The sequence below is a fragment of the Leptodactylus fuscus genome, chromosome 2, assembly GCF_031893055.1.
Source record: "Leptodactylus fuscus isolate aLepFus1 chromosome 2, aLepFus1.hap2, whole genome shotgun sequence".
Lineage (NCBI taxonomy): Eukaryota > Metazoa > Chordata > Amphibia > Anura > Leptodactylidae > Leptodactylus > Leptodactylus fuscus.
The window spans coordinates 137,577,603-137,595,544 of NC_134266.1; the positions used below are offsets into that span (position 1 = coordinate 137,577,603).

The 17,942-nt window shown below is 44.5% G+C and overlaps 1 protein-coding gene across 1 annotated transcript in view; it reads right to left on the reverse strand.

The window, feature by feature from the left end:
• Positions 1-17,620, reverse strand: part of TMEM54 (transmembrane protein 54) — a 34,260-nt gene extending 16,640 nt beyond the window's left edge. Inside the window, exons 1-2 of the mRNA XM_075264714.1 lie at positions 17,574-17,620; positions 12,661-12,854 (exon numbers count right to left, since the gene is read on the reverse strand). Coding sequence (XP_075120815.1) covers positions 12,661-12,854; positions 17,574-17,586 — 207 coding nt within the window. The 5' untranslated portion in view covers positions 17,587-17,620. The remainder of the gene's footprint in view (positions 1-12,660; positions 12,855-17,573) is intronic.
• Positions 17,621-17,942: the final 322 nt, after the last annotated feature.

The window sequence follows — 17,942 nt, forward strand, 5'->3', positions numbered from 1 at the left end:
TGGTGCAAAGGTTCTTTGAAACCTACACCATTGTGCCTGATATACTGGTCAAAGTGCGGCGATTTTCGTAAGTGAAAAGTAGCCTCTGTTAGGCTGAAGACATTCAGAGCACACTCCTGTCATCTTCGCACCATTGGCTGGCGGAGGGAGACGAGGGGGATGAAGTGGCATTTCATGTCACTGTCCCACACGAGGCTTGAGGGTGAAGTTCAGTGCATCCCATTGCTTCAGCACAGATGGTGTAAAGGGGAGTGGAAAATGGAGGAAATGGAGAGTGACCCTAAGGGGGAGTTCACACGGAGGAAAGTGGAGCGCAATCTGGCACGTATACACGTGCCGGCAGGTGACGCGCTCAAAATGCTCCCATTCATTTCAATGGGAGTTAGGAGCATATATGCTGCGTTATTTTGCACCCGTGATTTTGTGGCCGCAAAATCACAGATGCAAAATAACGCGGCATATATGCTCCTAACTCCCATTGAAATGAATGGGAGCATTTTGAGCGCGTCACCTGCCAGCACGTGTATACTTGCCAGATTGCACTCCACTTTCCTCCGTGTGAACTCCCCCATACAGTTGGGGGCAGCAAAGTCAAGGCAAGTAACACACTGGCACACATGGCTGACTATGTTGGGTTGCTTTTCAAGAGACAAAGGCATAGTTCACATCATGGAGTGCAAACAATACTGGATTGAACAAAAAATTGGATTGAGTTTATATAGCGTGACCGAATTGCTGTGTATCATACTTAGCTTTTGGGGGATAGACCCTTAAAAATTGTATTGAGCTGACATAGCCTGATCAGCTGTGTCTCCCAATTAGCTTTGGGGGGGGGGGAGGTACAGCATTAAAAACAGGTTTGACCATACATGGCCCGACTGAACGGCTGTGCATCCCACTTAGCATTGGGGGGTACAGTGGAGGAAAGTTGGATGTTGCGTATATGGACTGAATGAATTTCTGTGTACACCACATAGCTTTGGGGGGTAAAGCATTAAAAACAGGTTTGACCATAAATGGCCTGAATGAACGGCTGTCTCCCACTTAGCTTTGGGGGGTACAGCATTTGGAAAGCTGGATGTTGCATATATAGACTGACTGAATTGCTGTGTGTACCACTAAGCTTTGGGGGGTACAGCATTAAAAACAGGTTTGACCATACATGGCCTGAATGAACGGCTGTGTCTCCAAATTAGCATTGGGGGGTACAGTGGAAGAAAGCTGGATGTTGCGTATATGGACTGAATGAATTTCTGTGTACACCACATAGCTGTGGGGGGTACAGCATTAAAAACAGGTTTGACCATACATGGCCTGACTGAACGGCTGTGTCTCCCAGGTAGGTATTGGGGGTACACACCAGGGATATCTGGATTGAGCATACATAGCCTGACTGAATTTCTGTGTCTCCTAGGTAGGTTTTGTGGTTACACACTGTGAAAAACTGGATTGAGCGTACATAGCCTGACTGAATTTCTGTGTATCCCACTTAGGTTTTGGGATTACACACCGGGGATATCTGGATTGAGCATTCATTGCCGGACTGTATTTCTGTGTACCCACTTAGGTTCTGGGGGTACACACTGGGGATATCTGGATTGAGCGTACATAGCCTGACTGTATTTCTGTGTATCCCACTTAGGTTTTGGGGGTACACACCAGGGATATCTGGATTGAGCGTTCATAGCCGGACTGTATTTCTGTGTACCCACTTAGGTTTTGAGGGTACACACCAGGGATATCTGGATTGAGCGTACATAGCCTGACTGTATTTCTGTGTATCTCACTTAGGTTTTGGGGGTACACACCGGGGATATCTGGATTGAGCGTACATAGCCAGACCTAATTGCTCTGTATCCCTGTTAGGTGTTTGGGGGACACCGCCTGCAAAGCTGGGTTGAGCGTATAGAACTGGACTGAATTGCTCTGTATTCCTGTTTTGGGGGACACCCCGTGGAAAGCTCGACTCCTCTCCCTTCAGTATAGCTCTGAAAAGAGCTGTTGTTTTTCTTCAGTTTTTCCATGTCTACTAGAAGCTAATCCTCTCTAGCCCTCAGCAGCACATCTGTGTCTACAAGCCACAAAATGATATGAAGATGGCGCTGGATATTCTTATAAATCTGAGGTCACATGTTTTCGACAGCCAATGGGTTTTTTCAATTTTTTTCAATGCCTCCGTTGTCGTAGTTCCTGTCCCACCTCCCCTGCACAGTTATTGGTGCAAAAAACGCGCCAGGGAAGGTGGGAGGGGATGCAAATTTTTACTGTGTATGCCACGTGGAATTCGATTGGAAACGAATACCTTGAACGTACTGATATTTGATCGAATACCTATTCGATCCTACGGTGTTCGCTCATCTCTATTTAAATTTTGTTTTTCAACTGTGATGGTGGAGGAGGAGGAGCGGAAGACCTGGAGCACACACATCCAACTTCATGTTGGGGTCCTTGGTAGAGATGAGCGAACACTAAAATGTTCGAGGTTCGAAATTCGATTCGAACAGCCGCTCACTGTTCGAGTGTTCGAATGGGTTTCGAACCCCATTATAGTCTATGGGGAACATATACTCGTTAAGGGGGAAACCCAAATCCGTGTCTGGAGGGTCACCAAGTCCACTATGACACCCCAGGAAATGATACCAACACCCTGGAATGACACTGGGACAGCAGGGGAAGCATGTCTGGGGGCATAAAAGTCACTTTATTTCATGGAAATCCCTGTCAGTTTGCGATTTTCGCAAGCTAACTTTTCCCCATAGAAATGCATTGGCCAGTGCTGATTGGCCAGAGTACGGAACTCGACCAATCAGCGCTGGCTCTGCTGGAGGAGGCGGAGTCTAAGATCGCTCCACACCAGTCTCCATTCAGGTCCGACCTTAGACTCCGCCTCCTCCAGCAGAGCCAGCGCTGATTGGCCGAATTCCGTACTCTGGCCAATCAGTGCTGGCCAATGCATTCTATTGGTGTGATGAAGCAGTACTGAATGTGTATGTTTAGCTCAACTACACCGGTGGAGTAGTTGAGCTAAGCACACAGATTCAGCTCTGCTTCAATCAGCGCTGGCCAATGCATTCTATTAGCTTGATGAAGCAGAGTGTGCACAAGGGTTCAAGCGCACCCTCGGCTCTGATGTAGCAGAGCCGAGGGTGCACAAGGGTTCAAGCGCACCCTCGGCTCTGATGTAGCAGAGCCGAGGCTGCACAAGGGTTCAAGCGCACCCTCGGCTCTGATGTAGCAGAGCCGAGGGTGCACAAGGGTTCAAGTGCACCCTCGGCTCTGCTACATCAGAGCCGAGGGTGCGCTTGAACCCTTGTGCAGCCTCGGCTCTGCTACATCAGAGCCGAGGGTGCGCTTGAACCCTTGTGCACACTCTGCTTCATCAAGCTAATAGAATGCATTGGCCAGCGCTGATTGGCCAATGCATTCTATTAGCCCGATGAAGTAGAGCTGAATGTGTGTGCTAAGCACACACATTCAGCACTGCTTCATCACGCCAATACAATGCATTAGCCAGTGCTGATTGGCCAGAGTACGGAATTCGGCCAATCAGCGCTGGCTCTGCTGGAGGAGGCGGAGTCTAAGGTCGGACCTGAATGGAGACTGGTGTGGAGCGATCTTAGACTCCGCCTCCTCCAGCAGAGCCAGCGCTGATTGGTCGAGTTCCGTACTCTGGCCAATCAGCGCTGGCCAATGCATTCTATTAGCCCGATGAAGTAGAGCTGAATGTGTGTGCTTAGCACACACATTCAGCTCTACTTCATCGAGCTAATAGAATGCATTGGCCAATCAGCGCTGGCCAATGCATTCTATTAGCGTGAACTGAGTTTGCACAGGGGTTCTAGTGCACCCTCGGCTCTGCTACATCAGATTGCTACATCTGATGTAGCAGTGCCGAGTGTGCATCAGATGTGTAGTTGAGCAGAACTGGCTCAGCACTGCTAAGTCTCTGCATTCCCATAGGAATGCATTGGCCAGCCTTTGGCCAATCAGCGCTGGCTCTGCCGGAGGAGGCGGAGTCTAAGGTCGGACCTGAATGGAGACTGGTGGGGAGCGATCTTAGACTCCGCCTCCTCCAGCAGAGCCAGCGCTGATTGGCCGAATTCCGTACTCTGGCCAATCAGCACTGGCTAATGCATTGTATTGGCGTGATGAAGCAGTGCTGAATGTGTGTGCTTAGCACACACATTCAGCTCTACTTCATCGGGCTAATAGAATGCATTGGCCAATCAGCGCTGGCCAATGCATTCTATTAGCTTGATGAAGCAGAGTGTGCACAAGGGTTCAAGCGCACCCTCGGCTCTGATGTAGCAGAGCCGAGGGTGCACAAGGGTTCAAGTGCACCCTCGGCTCTGCTACATCAGAGCCGAGGGTGTGCTTGAACCCTTGTGCAGCCTCGGCTCTGCTACATCAGAGCTGAGGGTGCGCTTGAACCCTTGTGCACACTCTGCTTCATCAAGCTAATAGAATGCATTGGCCAGCGCTGATTGAAGCAGAGCTGAATCTGTGTGCTTAGCTCAACTACTCCACCGGTGTAGTTGAGCTAAACACACACATTCAGCACTGCTTCATCACGCCAATAGAATGCATTGGCCAGCACTGATTGGCCAGAGTACGGAATTCGGCCAATCAGCGCTGGCCAATGCATCCCTATGGGAAAAAGTTTATTTCACAAAAATCACAATTACACACCCGATAGAGCCCCAAAAAGTTATTTTTAATAACATTCCCCCCTAAATAAAGGTTATCCCTAGCTATCCCTGCCTGTACAGCTATCCCTGTCTCATAGTCACAAAGTTCACATTCTCATATGACCCGGATTTGAAATCCACTATTCGTCTAAAATGGAGGTCACCTGATTTCGGCAGCCAATGACTTTTTCCAATTTTTTTCAATGCCCCCGGTGTCGTAGTTCCTGTCCCACCTCCCCTGCGCTGTTATTGGTGCAAAAAAGGCGCCAGGGAAGGTGGGAAGGGAATCGAATTTTGGCGCACTTTACCACGCGGTGTTCGATTCGATTCGAACATGGCGAACACCCTGATATCCGATCGAACATGTGTTCGATAGAACACTGTTCGCTCATCTCTAGTCCTTGGCACTGGTGGACATGCAAATGATGGGTCAATACAGTGGCAGTTCATTTTGATCAGCGTCAGCTGGTCAGCACTGTCAGCTGACAGACGGCTGCGCTTATCTGTGATGATGCCACCGGCTGCGCTGAAGACACTTTCCTATAGAACGCTGGAGGCAGGGCAAGACAGCACCTCCAAGGTGTAAAGCGCAAGCTCCAGCTACAAGTCCAACTTTGACACCCAATAAGTGTATGGCGCAGAGGGATCTTAGAGGGCAGGGCTGTGGTCGGCCAGGTTTTCCCGCAACACGCGCCTATACTTGTCCCTCCTGGTGACACTAGGCCAATCAGTGGTGGTAGTTTGGCGAGGGGGTGCTATTAAGGTGTCCCACACCTTGGAGAGTGTGCCCCTGGTGGGTGTGGACCGGATGGCAGTTGCTAGCTTCTTGGAGGAACTGTCCTCTCTGCCGCCAACAAGAGTTGATGGAAACATTTCCATCATATTTTGCACAAGTTGCATCACACACAGGAGCGGGATGGTTACGCTCACTAGTGTGTCATCACAGCTGACCCTCTTGGTGGACTCCTCAAAGACGCATAAGTGTGCCATCCACAGCTGCTCGTGGTGCAGAAACTGTTGGAGTTGACTTTGAGATGGTACTCCATCAAGGGTCTCTGCTGCTCACACACCCTACTCAACATATGGTACGTTGAGTTCCAGCGTGTGGGGACGTCGCACAACAGCCGTTGTTTGGGCAGATGTAGGTGTTGCTGGAGGCTTCGGAGGCTAGCAGCGGCTACTGTCGACTTACGAAAGTGGGCGCACAAACACCGCACTTTCACCAGTAGCTCATGAACGTTGGGGTACTTTTTAAAAACCGTTGCGCCACTAAGTTGAAAACGTGTGCCAGGCATGGAACGTGATGGAGGCTGGCAAGCTCCAGAGCCGCTACCAGGTTCCGGCCGTTATAGCAGACAACCATGCCTGGGCCCAGGTGCAGCGGCGCAAACCACATTGCCGTCTCATCGAGGATGGCAACCCTCACCTTGGAGGCAGTGTACTGTCTGTCCCCCAGGCTGACGAGCTTTAGCACGGCCTGCTGACGTCTCCCCACGCCAGTGCTGCAGTGTTTCCAGCTCGCAGCTGGGGTTGTTGTTACGGCTGAGGAGGAGGAGAGTGGTTCTGAACCCATGCCAGGAATCTTGGGAGCGGAGAGGAGGTAGGCCGCCCCACTTTGCGACCCATCCCAGCCTCCACTACATTCACCCAGTGTGCCATGAGTGATATGTAGCGTCCCTGTCCGCATGCACTTGTCCACGCATCGGTGGTCAAGTGGAACTTAGTGCAAAGTGCGGAACTAAGAGCACGCCTGATGTTACACGACACGTGCTGGTGCAAGGCGGGGATGGCACATCGGGAAAAGTAGTGACAGCTAGGGATGGCATAGCGAGGTGCCGCAGCTGCCATCAGGTCATAGAAGGCCTGAGTCTCCACAAGCCTGAACGGCAACATCTCCAGGGCCAGCAGTTTGGAGATGTGCCTGTTTAAGGCTTGGGCATGTGGGTGGGTTGTGCTATACTTTTGCCTGGGAGATGGTGGGTTGCTGGGAAGAGGTGCATGATGGTGTAAGAGAAGGAGCGGAGGCAGGAAAAGGGGAGGAGGAGGATGAAGTCCCCAAAGTGACAGAGGCAGATGTGGAGGTGTCCTGGCTGGTGGTCTGGACTGTAGCAACAGCACTGGACACAGTGGAAGAGTCAGTGGCGGCAACACCGGACGATGATTGTCCTGTGTTTGCTCTCTCCCACTGAGCCCAGTGCTTGCCTTCCAAATGACAGCGCTTGCCTGAGGTGTTAAGGTTGCTCTTTTCAGAGCCCCTACTCAGTTTGGAGCTGCACAGTGTGCAAACCGCACTAAATTTGTCCTCCGCACATACATTGAAAAATCTCCACACCATGGAGGAACGTGACCTGGATGGGGGTGTTTTTCTTGAGTGGCTAGGACAGGGAACATCTTGGGCCTTGCTGGGTCTGCCCTGGCTTCTGTGAAACAGCTGTCCTCTGCCTCTGGACATGCCTCTGCCTGTAGCCACCTTTTTTGGTGCTGCGCTTGCCTCCAGATCTACGTTGCTTTCCCCGCTAGACATCACCCCTGCCCAGTTCGGGTCGGTGGCCTTGTCGTCCACCACCTCCTCTTCCAATTCCTCAATCTGTCCCTCCTCCTGCACACTGCACATGACAACAGCCTGCCCTAATGGCAACTGTGTCTCGTCATCATCACTGATGACGGGTTGCGGGGCCACAACCACAAAATCGCCAGGAGATGGCGGATGCTCCAGTGTTTGGGCATCAGGACACACAAAGTCATCTCAAGTCTTAGCTCCTGGGATTCGTGACGTGGTAGGACAGAGTGAGGGACAGTTAAAGGACCCGAAAACAGCTCCTGGGAGGGGGCAAAGGTGGGATGACTCTGCTGGGAAGATTGGGCATGTTGGGAGGAAGGAGGGGCAGACTCTTGCTTAGGAAGACAACTGGAGGTAGTGGCTGACTGGCTGGTGGAAAAGCTGATGGAAGCGTTATCTGCTAGCCACTGCAACACCTGTTCCTGGTGCTAAGGCCTGGTCAATCTCGTACCCTGCACCCTGCTTAATGTAACCATCAAGCCAGGGATTGTGGAGAAGCGCGATGCTGGCTGCCCCTCACCAGTAGCAATTGGATGCACTGTAGTTTGACCGCAACCTTGCTCCCCAGCTGCATTCCACGCCCCTGGCTTCGTCCCTGTCCCCATCCATGTCCCTTTTCGCTAGAATTGCGCATTTTGGGATGCATACAAATGTTAATTTTTTTTTTGTGTGTGAGTTGACAATCTGATGGTTTTTTTTTTTTGTATACACAGAGGGTAGATATATTGGGCCTATATACTGCTGTATATACTAGTATGACAGTATACAGGAATGAGTGAGTTGACAAACTGATGGACTGTATACAAATTTATGTTTTTTTGTATACAGAGGGTAGATATATTGGACCTATATACTGCCGTGTATACCGGATAACAGTATACAGCTTTCTTATTTCCCCTATGGGACAGGTATACAGAATATACCACTGGTGGAGAATTTGAGCCCTAAAAAGGGCTTTTGTGAAATTTTATGAGCTAAGTGTATATACTAGTGGTGTATATACACTGGTGAAGTAGTTTAGCTCTTAAAAGAGCTGTTGGTTTTAATATTTCCTGCCTATCCAAACCTGAATCCTCTCTCGCCTTCAGCACAACGTCTCTCCCTATCTAACTCCAAACCGCAAATGACACGAATATGGCTAACACTATTCTTATGAATCGGAGGTCACCTGATTTCGCCAGCCAATGACTTTTTCCCATATTTTTTTTCGTGCCTAGGTTTCCCTGCTGGGAGGGGATTCGAATTTTCACTGCGTTTACCGCGTAGTATTCGATTGGAATCGAATATCTCGAATACCTTAATATTCGATTGAATATCTACTCGATCGAACTGTATTCGCTCATCTCTATTTATAACCAATTTACATGTGACAGAGACCCCCCGTAATATTATCAGGAGCAGTAGATCCCAGTGGCCCAGATTTATTACTTTGGTTCTGACTAGACAAGTGGCTTAAATCCCTGAAGAAGCACCAACTAAAAAGTAGTATAAATATAAACGAGACAGTCTAAAGGTACGCCAGAATCTGCAATTGTGATAAATCTGGCATATTTTCAGACAACCTGCTTAAATTTACCATTAGTAAATCGGACCCAATCAAAGATCATGTCTTTGTTGGACTGTGTTTATACCCCGCTCTTTTAATGAAGAACTGCATGCAGTTTTTAATTGTAGTTATGATTATTACATTTCTATTATATCCATTAAACAAACATAGTAAAAAGAACTAAATTATGTCTAGTCCTAAAGCAATTACTATGTATCATAAAGCTATACTAGGTTAACCTGTTCTCTGACAGGTGCAGTTGAAAGAAGTGTTGATACGCCTGTCTGTTGTTCTGTTTGTACGATAGATTTGCATGTTACGTCTGCCCTTTATTGAAATGAGTGTAAATGGGCGTGGTCAACCAAAAGCGGTGGATTTGGGTAAAATTAACCCTATGGGCTTGTTCACACGGTGTAACGTGCCGCGTGATGTGGGACGTGTACGCCGTGTGACCCTTTGCGTGCCGTACACGCTCCCATTCATTTCAATGGGAGCGGGGATCGTATGCGCCGCGCTAGTTTGCGGCCGTGCATTTATTCACGGCCGCAAACTAGCGCGGCGCATACGATCCCCGCTTCCATTGAAATGAATGGGAGCGTGTACGGCACGCAAAGGGTCACGCGGCGTACACGTGCCACATCACGCAGCACGTTACACCGTGTGAACGAGCCCTAAGGCTAAGGTCCCACGGGCCGGAAACGCAGTGATAAAGCGCTGCGAGAAGAACCGCTACTAGATCTCATTGCGGTTCTTTCCACAGCGCTTTGAATAGAAAGTTCACAGAGTTTTCCTCCAGAGTCTTTCTCTTCCCATTATAACTACGGGAAAGCTGCCGTTTCCGTAGATATAATTGAAATGCAGTGATTTGCAAAGCCACAACGGCTTTGCAAATCGCAGCATGTCCGCATTGTATTTTTTTCCGCAAAGTGGGCATGGGATTCGCATGAATCCCACCCCCTTTGCTTGCACTGTAAAACACCGTGGGCAAATCACGGCGTTTACATCCCATGGGGCCCTGGCCTAAGGCTAAGGACCCACTTTGCAGAAAAGCTGCTTTTTTGTTGCAGATTTTGCTGTTTTTTTGGGTTTTTTTGTTGTTGTTGCCAAAGCCAAGAGTGGATATAGCGGAATGGAGTATTAATATGTATCGTAAATAAATTCATATGTATCATAAAGGTAGACTAGGTTTCTGCAAAGGATTGATTAGAACTTTTTCTTGACTATGTGATACTTGGGTTTGGTTTATACGGTGCATTTTTTGCACAAAAATACATAGATAAACCCGTGTGTTTTTACAAAAAGCATCTTAACATGTTTTTTGAGCAAAAATGTACCATGTAAATCCAGCCAAAGGCTAAGTCCACAAGTTGGGGGGGAGGGGGGGGTTGGCCATTAAGAAATGGAGTGGAAAATGTGTCAGATTTATCAAAGTGTCTATTGGACCAATATGGTGGCTCAGTGGTTAGCACTGTAGCCTTGCAGCGCTGGAGTCCTGGGTTTGAATCCTGCCAAGAACAACATCTGTAAGGAGTTTGTATGTTCTCCCTGTGTTTGCGTGGATTTCCTTCCATTCTACAAAGACATATTGATAGGGGGAAAATAATGTACATTGTGATCCCTTTATGTGGCTCACATCTACATAAAAAAAAAAAATTATCAAAGAGTCTGATTCTGTTTGAGAAAACTGGTGGAAATATGATGAACAAGGTAGATGAGTGTGGAAGATAAGAGAAACAACTGAAACTGTTTATGATAAAAAAAAAATCTCTGTCAGGCTAGATTCACACTAGTGTTTATTATACGTTCGGGGTTTCCATCCTTGAATCCTCTAAAAAAATGTTGAGAGAAAAGTCCTGCACTTTTTGTGTGGAAACCACGGGTTTCCATGGGTAACCATTTTTTAAGCGGGTTAGTTTCCGTTTTTCGAGTCCCTAAGTGAACCCAAAGAAGAGAATTCTGAACGCTAGTGTGAACCTAGCGTCAGGCACTGCACATAAGTGTGCTCTTTTTGGGGACAGCATGACTGTCGTTGCTTTTGTACTAAAATTGGCATTGTAATGGGTTACTTATTTAGTTATTCAGTCACTGTATCTGCACTGAACTTACTGTGGCATTGTTTGGTCAATTGTTTGGTTTTTTATTTTCCCTCACCTCCCCTGGATTTTCAATCATTATACTCCATGGTCTGAAAAGACCCCAGAGTATAATGATAGCAGTGTTTGTTGGGGTTTACAGCCCATGACCTCGCTTTACAATCCCCGCTCCAGAAATGGTCATGTCACAAGATGACCTCTCAGCCCCTAACCGACCCCATAGGCACTATAAAGACTGTGGGGGCCTTTGTTTGGCAGTCTCAGCTGCAATCATGAGAAAGATGCTCAGCACCTCTGTCATTGATGTGTATATCAGTGCATGATATATAACGGGGCTCCCCATACAGTGAACTATTACATCACTGGTAACCACAGCTAAGTATCATCTCTTTTCATTTAATAAACACTTATTATTTTATTACATTATGTTGCGATTATAGTCATTCTTTGACTATCTTTGAGTAAACTTGCTATAAAAACCTGTTTGTCTACACACCCAAAATGGCTCTCATTTATATTAGTCACTCGCGTGACACATTAGAGATTCTGAAAGTCATATATGGAGTCAGCTAGTTGCATTATTAGGAATCTATTGTTAAACAGAGGAAATACATTCTTCACAGAGTTCAATCTCAAAATCTTTCCATAATTGAGTGAATTACACAAAGCATTGGACAAAAACACTAAGAAGCTGCACTATTTTACTTTTCTAAAATTGGGCGGATGTGAATGACATCAATGCCAGAGCCAAATTCACTAACATTTATGTAACATTTATGTCACTTTTATGGTGTAAATCTTGACAAAAATCTATGCCAGCTACGAGCTGGTATAGATTTCTGCAAAGGCGCACAACTCCATGGAGGCTCCAATTGATTCATGATGAGGCCTGCGCCTTGTCATGAATCTAGTGAATCTTCTGTCACTGCAAGAATCACCAAAACTAGCATATAATGTCTGTCCTATAGAGTAGGATATGCTGAGCAGATTGGTGTATACACAGTTACATAGTTAATACGACTGAACAAAGAGATATGTGCATCAAGTTCAACCAGGGGATGGGAAAGGGCACCAATGCTATATTTCTCTATAACAGTATCTTCTTTGAAGCTGTCAGCGGTGACTACTGTGACCATCTTCTGGGGTAAGCTATTCCATAGTCCTTAAAGTGAAGAGGCCTTGTTGGCTCTTGAGATGAAACCTTTTTTCTCCAGGCAGCTGGAGCGTATAGTATTGTGTGAAAAGATTCTGTTTAACTTGCCATTGATTCATTGAAATCTATGTTCTATTCTTAGGAACAGGGCTGTGGAGCTGGAGTCGGGATGAATTTTGGCTGGAGTTGGAAATGGAAACAAATCACCGACTTCTACTCCAGCTTCAAAATAATATGATTTATTATTTTGAATAATATTAAACAATTATTGACATTATTATTAGAATAATTCTTGATATTGTATAATTAACTAGATGCATAGTTTGTTGCATATTTATTTCCATAGGAATTTTTTCTCTAGACCAAAAATCAATGTGGCGTTCATTGGATGTATGGATATGTTGAGTCTCCTAGCATGGGGAAGACACTCTTTGGAGCCTTTCTTTGCTCTGGCTTATTGGTGAATGTTCTACTAACTTATAAGTCACTAGTACAGTTTTTGAAAAGGTTTTTTATAGACCAGACAGCCCATCAAATGTAAAAAACCAAAAAAAAAAACAAATTACAAAATACACCTTAAGCCTTTGATTGGCTACTGTAACATACTTCCTATAACCTACCAGAATTGCGGATGCCACAGCAGTGATGTTGGTTACAGAATACTGTAGTGATAAATTGTCCACCAATTTTGCCACATGTCTCAGAACCAATCCATGAACTATAGCCCCGACTATAAAGTTAAGGTGACCAATGACAATAAGCGCAAGGCCTTGTTTCATCAGAACCTTTCCATAAAGGGTGTTATCCAGGACCTCTGTGGGAAGAAAGAGAAATAAATGTGACATGCAAATTGGTTACATAACAAGCATTTCATATAGACCACATATATATTAAATACATGTACTCCTGAACTTGTATTAAATTATAGCTTTTATTTTGAAAAAACTTGTATTGTCCCGGTCATTATGGACATACCTACTTTCCTATATAGTCTTTACAGATAGTACAGAAGAATCTGTGTGTTCCTTGGTAGCTGAATTGAATAAGTGTTATAGTGTCATTATTTCTCACAGACGTGCTGGAAAGAGCACTTTATGTCCAATGGTGGTGCTTAGGGTCCACCAGGAGAATTCATAATGGGGGCCCACCTGCTCAATGCAAATATTGCCTTCCTCCCATCTTTTTAAGTATTAGCCTAATACCTACCCCTTTGCTTAGACTAGGGACCCTTACCTCTGTGAGCTAATGATTGGTGACAGGGCTCCTCAGTGATAGTAAGGAGATGATGCTCAGGAGGGAAGATTAGTGTTGAATAATATTCCTTTGACTCTATCCAATACTAACTTCTTGAGTAATATTTCTGTAGTAGATCAGTAAACCATCCTGAGGCCCTACATAACACTGTGTCTGTCAATCATGCACATAAACTTTGGACAATTCTATATAAATACTGTTTGTTAAAAGGGTTGTCCAGGATAAAATACAAATTAACCCCCAAACTAAACCCCCAACCTCCTCTCCCCGTCTAACTTCTAATTTACTCATATTAAAAAAAAGTATCATTACCCATATCCCTGGAGTGGGCATGTGACTGCTTCTGAAACAGAACGTCACCAGTGCTCTCCCTCAACCCCATCAATACTTATATTCCTTCCTGACTGGGAACAGCTCCTCCCCTCTTCCTCTCGTCAAGCACTTATGCAGTCTGGAAGTGGCTATGAGACATGCGCAGTACAGATGGCACTCCACCTCAACGGCCCAGGCCTCACAGATACTTCCAGTCTGTGCACAGCAACTCCAGCCTGCGTAAGGAGAAAGGAGGAACGGTCTCCCAGAGTGGAAGATAGGCAAGTATGATGTGATGGGGTGGAGGGGGGGTCTTATTAGTGGGTGGGATAGCTTAGCTAGGGAGACAGGGAAGGGTGTCTAACAGAGTGAAAGAGGAGGGGGGAGCAATGATAGAGAGGTAGTGAGGAAGACACACCAGGAATCTACATATCAGGAAGCTAACACTAGGTAAACAAATGTAGAAGATGCCAAAAGAAGAAGAAGAAACTCAGAAATCACTCCAAACTATTCTAAAAGTATATGAGTGTACTTTTAACCCATTAATAGCCCTAATAGATTTTTTATTTTTTTTTTAATTAAATTTGCCCTGGAAAATCTCTTTAAGTTATAGCATCCCACCTAGAGATTGAAAAAGACATTATAAATGAACTGATGAAGGGGATGCAATGAATAAGTATTGCCATAGCAGGGTGCAAAGCTTTCTGGAAAGTAGGGTTGTAGTGGGTGTATGTTGTACTGAGATCATGTTGACAAATCAAACTTTGCTCATCTCACAATTACATGGAATGTAACCTTAGTACTATCAGGTAGACTCTGCCTTTGTAGGATAATATTTGCATGGGCAATTCTCGACCCACTTGGTCCCAACAATACCAGAATTCTTCTGATTGACATTTGAAATGATTCAGGTCATAACATTGAAGGGAGAATTGTGACCCCTCCTCAGATCCCAAAACTAGTTCTAGTAGTGTCAATAGTCAATAGTTTATGAAATAGTTCAAGAAATATTAATATGAACATAAAACTTAACTTTTATTAATAAGTTAAAAACATTAGGCAGAGGAAACTCGAGACATTAAAGGTAACAAATATTAGCCCGAGAGAAGAGGGTCACTCATAGTATATACTGTTTGACTATGAGTTGTGTAGGACAGATATAGTCAGTTCTGAGGGTCATGATAATGTGCACCATATGGGGCAACAAACAAAGGGGAGGGAAAGGCCCATTTGACAATACATTGGAATGCATTAACATTGTACTGTATTGCATTGCATTAGTGAACAGGCTCCCTAGGGTTCAAGACCCATGGGGGGTCTAAGAAATGCAAAAAAGTAAAATAAAAAAAATCTAAAAAAAAAAAAATCACCCCTTTCCCAAGAACACAGATGAAAATACTTAAATGAAATAAAACATGAAAAATTCCTCTGGATGGAAGGGGTTAACTAGCCCTCGTGGGTTGAGGGTGACCTGTGGGCCTTGTGGTTTCTGGGCTCGGAATCAGCTGCGACCCCTATAGCTATGCCAGTGAATTCTACAATTTTTATCTATTATGCGGGAAGGGATTCCAAACGAAACATTTTTTAGTTATTTAACCTACTATTGACATTAAACACAAAACCTCTCTTTCGGAAAGTTATGCCTCCTTTTATAGACGGGGAGGTTTTGCTTAATATGAATAGAAATATATATTAACATATATATATATATATATATATATATATATATATATATGTGTGTGTGTGTGTGTGTGTTCTGCTAACAAAGCAGAACACAATTGACTCTAGTTCATAGCGATTGTCTCTTTGCTACTTTGTCACAATAGCAGTTGACATTTTTGTGAATGAATATTTGAGACATTTGTAACCTACATTTTTATTACAAGATTTAGTGCAGCTGGTGGGTGACTGTTAGATAAGTGATGTGACCGGTGACTATGCAGGGAGCCATCTGTGGAAGGTACAGGGTCACACTGATACCTAACATTAGACAAACAATATGTAATTATTAACAAGATCTATGCAAGGTTGAGCTTAGGAGCAAATCTGTTTTTTTTGGTGTTTTTTTTTTCTGATGCTGTAAAAATATAGAGAAATTTATTTGGGAATAATTTACTGCTTTAGATATTACCTTAATATTAATGGAATAATTAATGTTTTGTAAACAAACTGTTGGCAAAGTCCAAAAGTCCAAATCCTTTGGATGAGGACACCTACACCATCCCTATGGCATAACGGTGTCTTCATAGCAGCCATTATCGGTACTGCTGTGGTGTCCAATAGACTTGAATGGGGTACAGCTATAGTACCCACAACCTTTATGATAAACCATTAATATTAAATAAAGATATCGTATAAGCAGTGCAGTGCTCAGAAACTACATAAGGCTAGGAGTAGTGTCCTCTGTGCAAAAGCTGATCTGCCAGGGTCCTAACCCCCTAGGCCATTAATTTTTAAAAGAAGGGTAACCCCTGTTGACTTCCTTAGGACAAGTCTGTAATTACATTGCACAGCCGCTATAAAACAGATGGCGTATGATGTAAATAGTAAAGAAGTCACGATACTCACACAACCGCCAATCCCTCAAACAACTGATCAGTGGGGGTCTTGGGTGTTGGAACCCCACCGATCTCTGATTAATAGTCTATGCTGTGGATAGGTAATTATTGGCAAGAAACTGGAATACCTCTTCAAAGGGATTATCCCCTGAGGGGTCCCCACTTAATCCTCATGACAGCAGTCAGGAAAAACCTGATGAAGTGAACTTTGTAAAGAATGTTCGTTTACAATCTGATCTCCAAGAACAGAGATAATAATAATAATAATAATAATAATAATAATAATAATAATAATAGTAATAATGATAATATGAAATAGACTGAGCTACTACACTCAGGGGCATAAATATAGGGGATGCAGAGGTAGCAACCAGGCCCTTTGGAGCATATGGGGACCCAAAGGCTTCTGTATAATATAAGACACCAGTATTATACATGGTCAATAGTAAGTTGGGGCCCCATTACAAATTTTGCATTGGGGCCCAGGAGTTCAACTTACACCTCTGGCTACACTGTAAGCCCCCCAATATACAGAAGCTACAACAACTAGTAATTCTACAACTAAGGTCGCTTTCACATGGTCAGTGTTTGGTCAGTGATTTTCATCAGTGATTGTGAGCCAAAGGCTAGCTTCACATCTATCCATGAATCCAATTGAAATCCATATTTTTCTGCATTTTTTGGGCAGAATTTGGGCATACACTATAATGGGGTCTGCAGGTTTCTGTGGGTAACCACTTTTTAAGCAGATTAGGTTTTAATTCTTCGGGTCCCCAAGCAGACCCAAAGAACGGAAACCCAAACGCAGGTGTGAATCTAGAGTTAAACTCAGAAGAGACAATGAGAAATTTCAGAATTATATAAATTTCAAGACCCTGAGGGATATAAAAAGTAGTATACAGTAGATCAATCCTGACTTACCTAAATGAATGTACTATGAGACTATGTGTCTATGTAATCTATTTACAAGCATAAGCGCAGACTACTGTACTGTTTATTGCTATCAGATACTAGCGGCGGGACCAGGCTTGTCTGAGAAGAGTCCAGACTTTTAGAAGGAATTATGTAGTACAAATTATTTGGTAAAGTAAGAGAACTTATAGAAGTATTATTGGGTTATTTCTCATCCATCCATACGTGTAATATCCAATTCACATCAAACATTGCATATGATAAAATATCTGTGTGAAAATATCAACCATTTCCTATGTAAAGTTTAGAAGCTTCAGCTTAGTAAGTTATGTCGCTAGAAACTCCTTAATCATTGAGATGTTTCTAAAAGAACACCACAACACATGTAAAACCCCAAGAGGAACATTTTTATGAGAAGAAGGAATATATAAAGTAAGGAAATGTCTTTCACACACCCCACCCGATATACTAGAAATGCTTAGCAGCTTGTCACTTACTGGGGCCACACATGATCGCTTTGCAGTGATGTAGCTTTCCTATGTTCTCTCTTGTAGTCTCTCTTGGTACATTTCTGTCCCTGGGATCCACCTTGGGGCGGCTCTCCTTTTCAACCAGTTTGACTAGTTTCAGAGCTCCACCTCCATTGTGCTTTTGTGTCTGCATGGTATGTGGATCCCCTGCATGTCATGCTGCTTTGTAAGATAATATAGTGATAGGTTATCAATTAATATGCAGTACTATATCTTAGAATATCTTCTAATAGGAATATAGTGTTTATATCAACAACTGCTCTTATATTGATTTTTGAAAAGCACTTTTAACAGAGACCTGACCTGAAGACCCTCAGCCCCAATGCAAAATCTGTA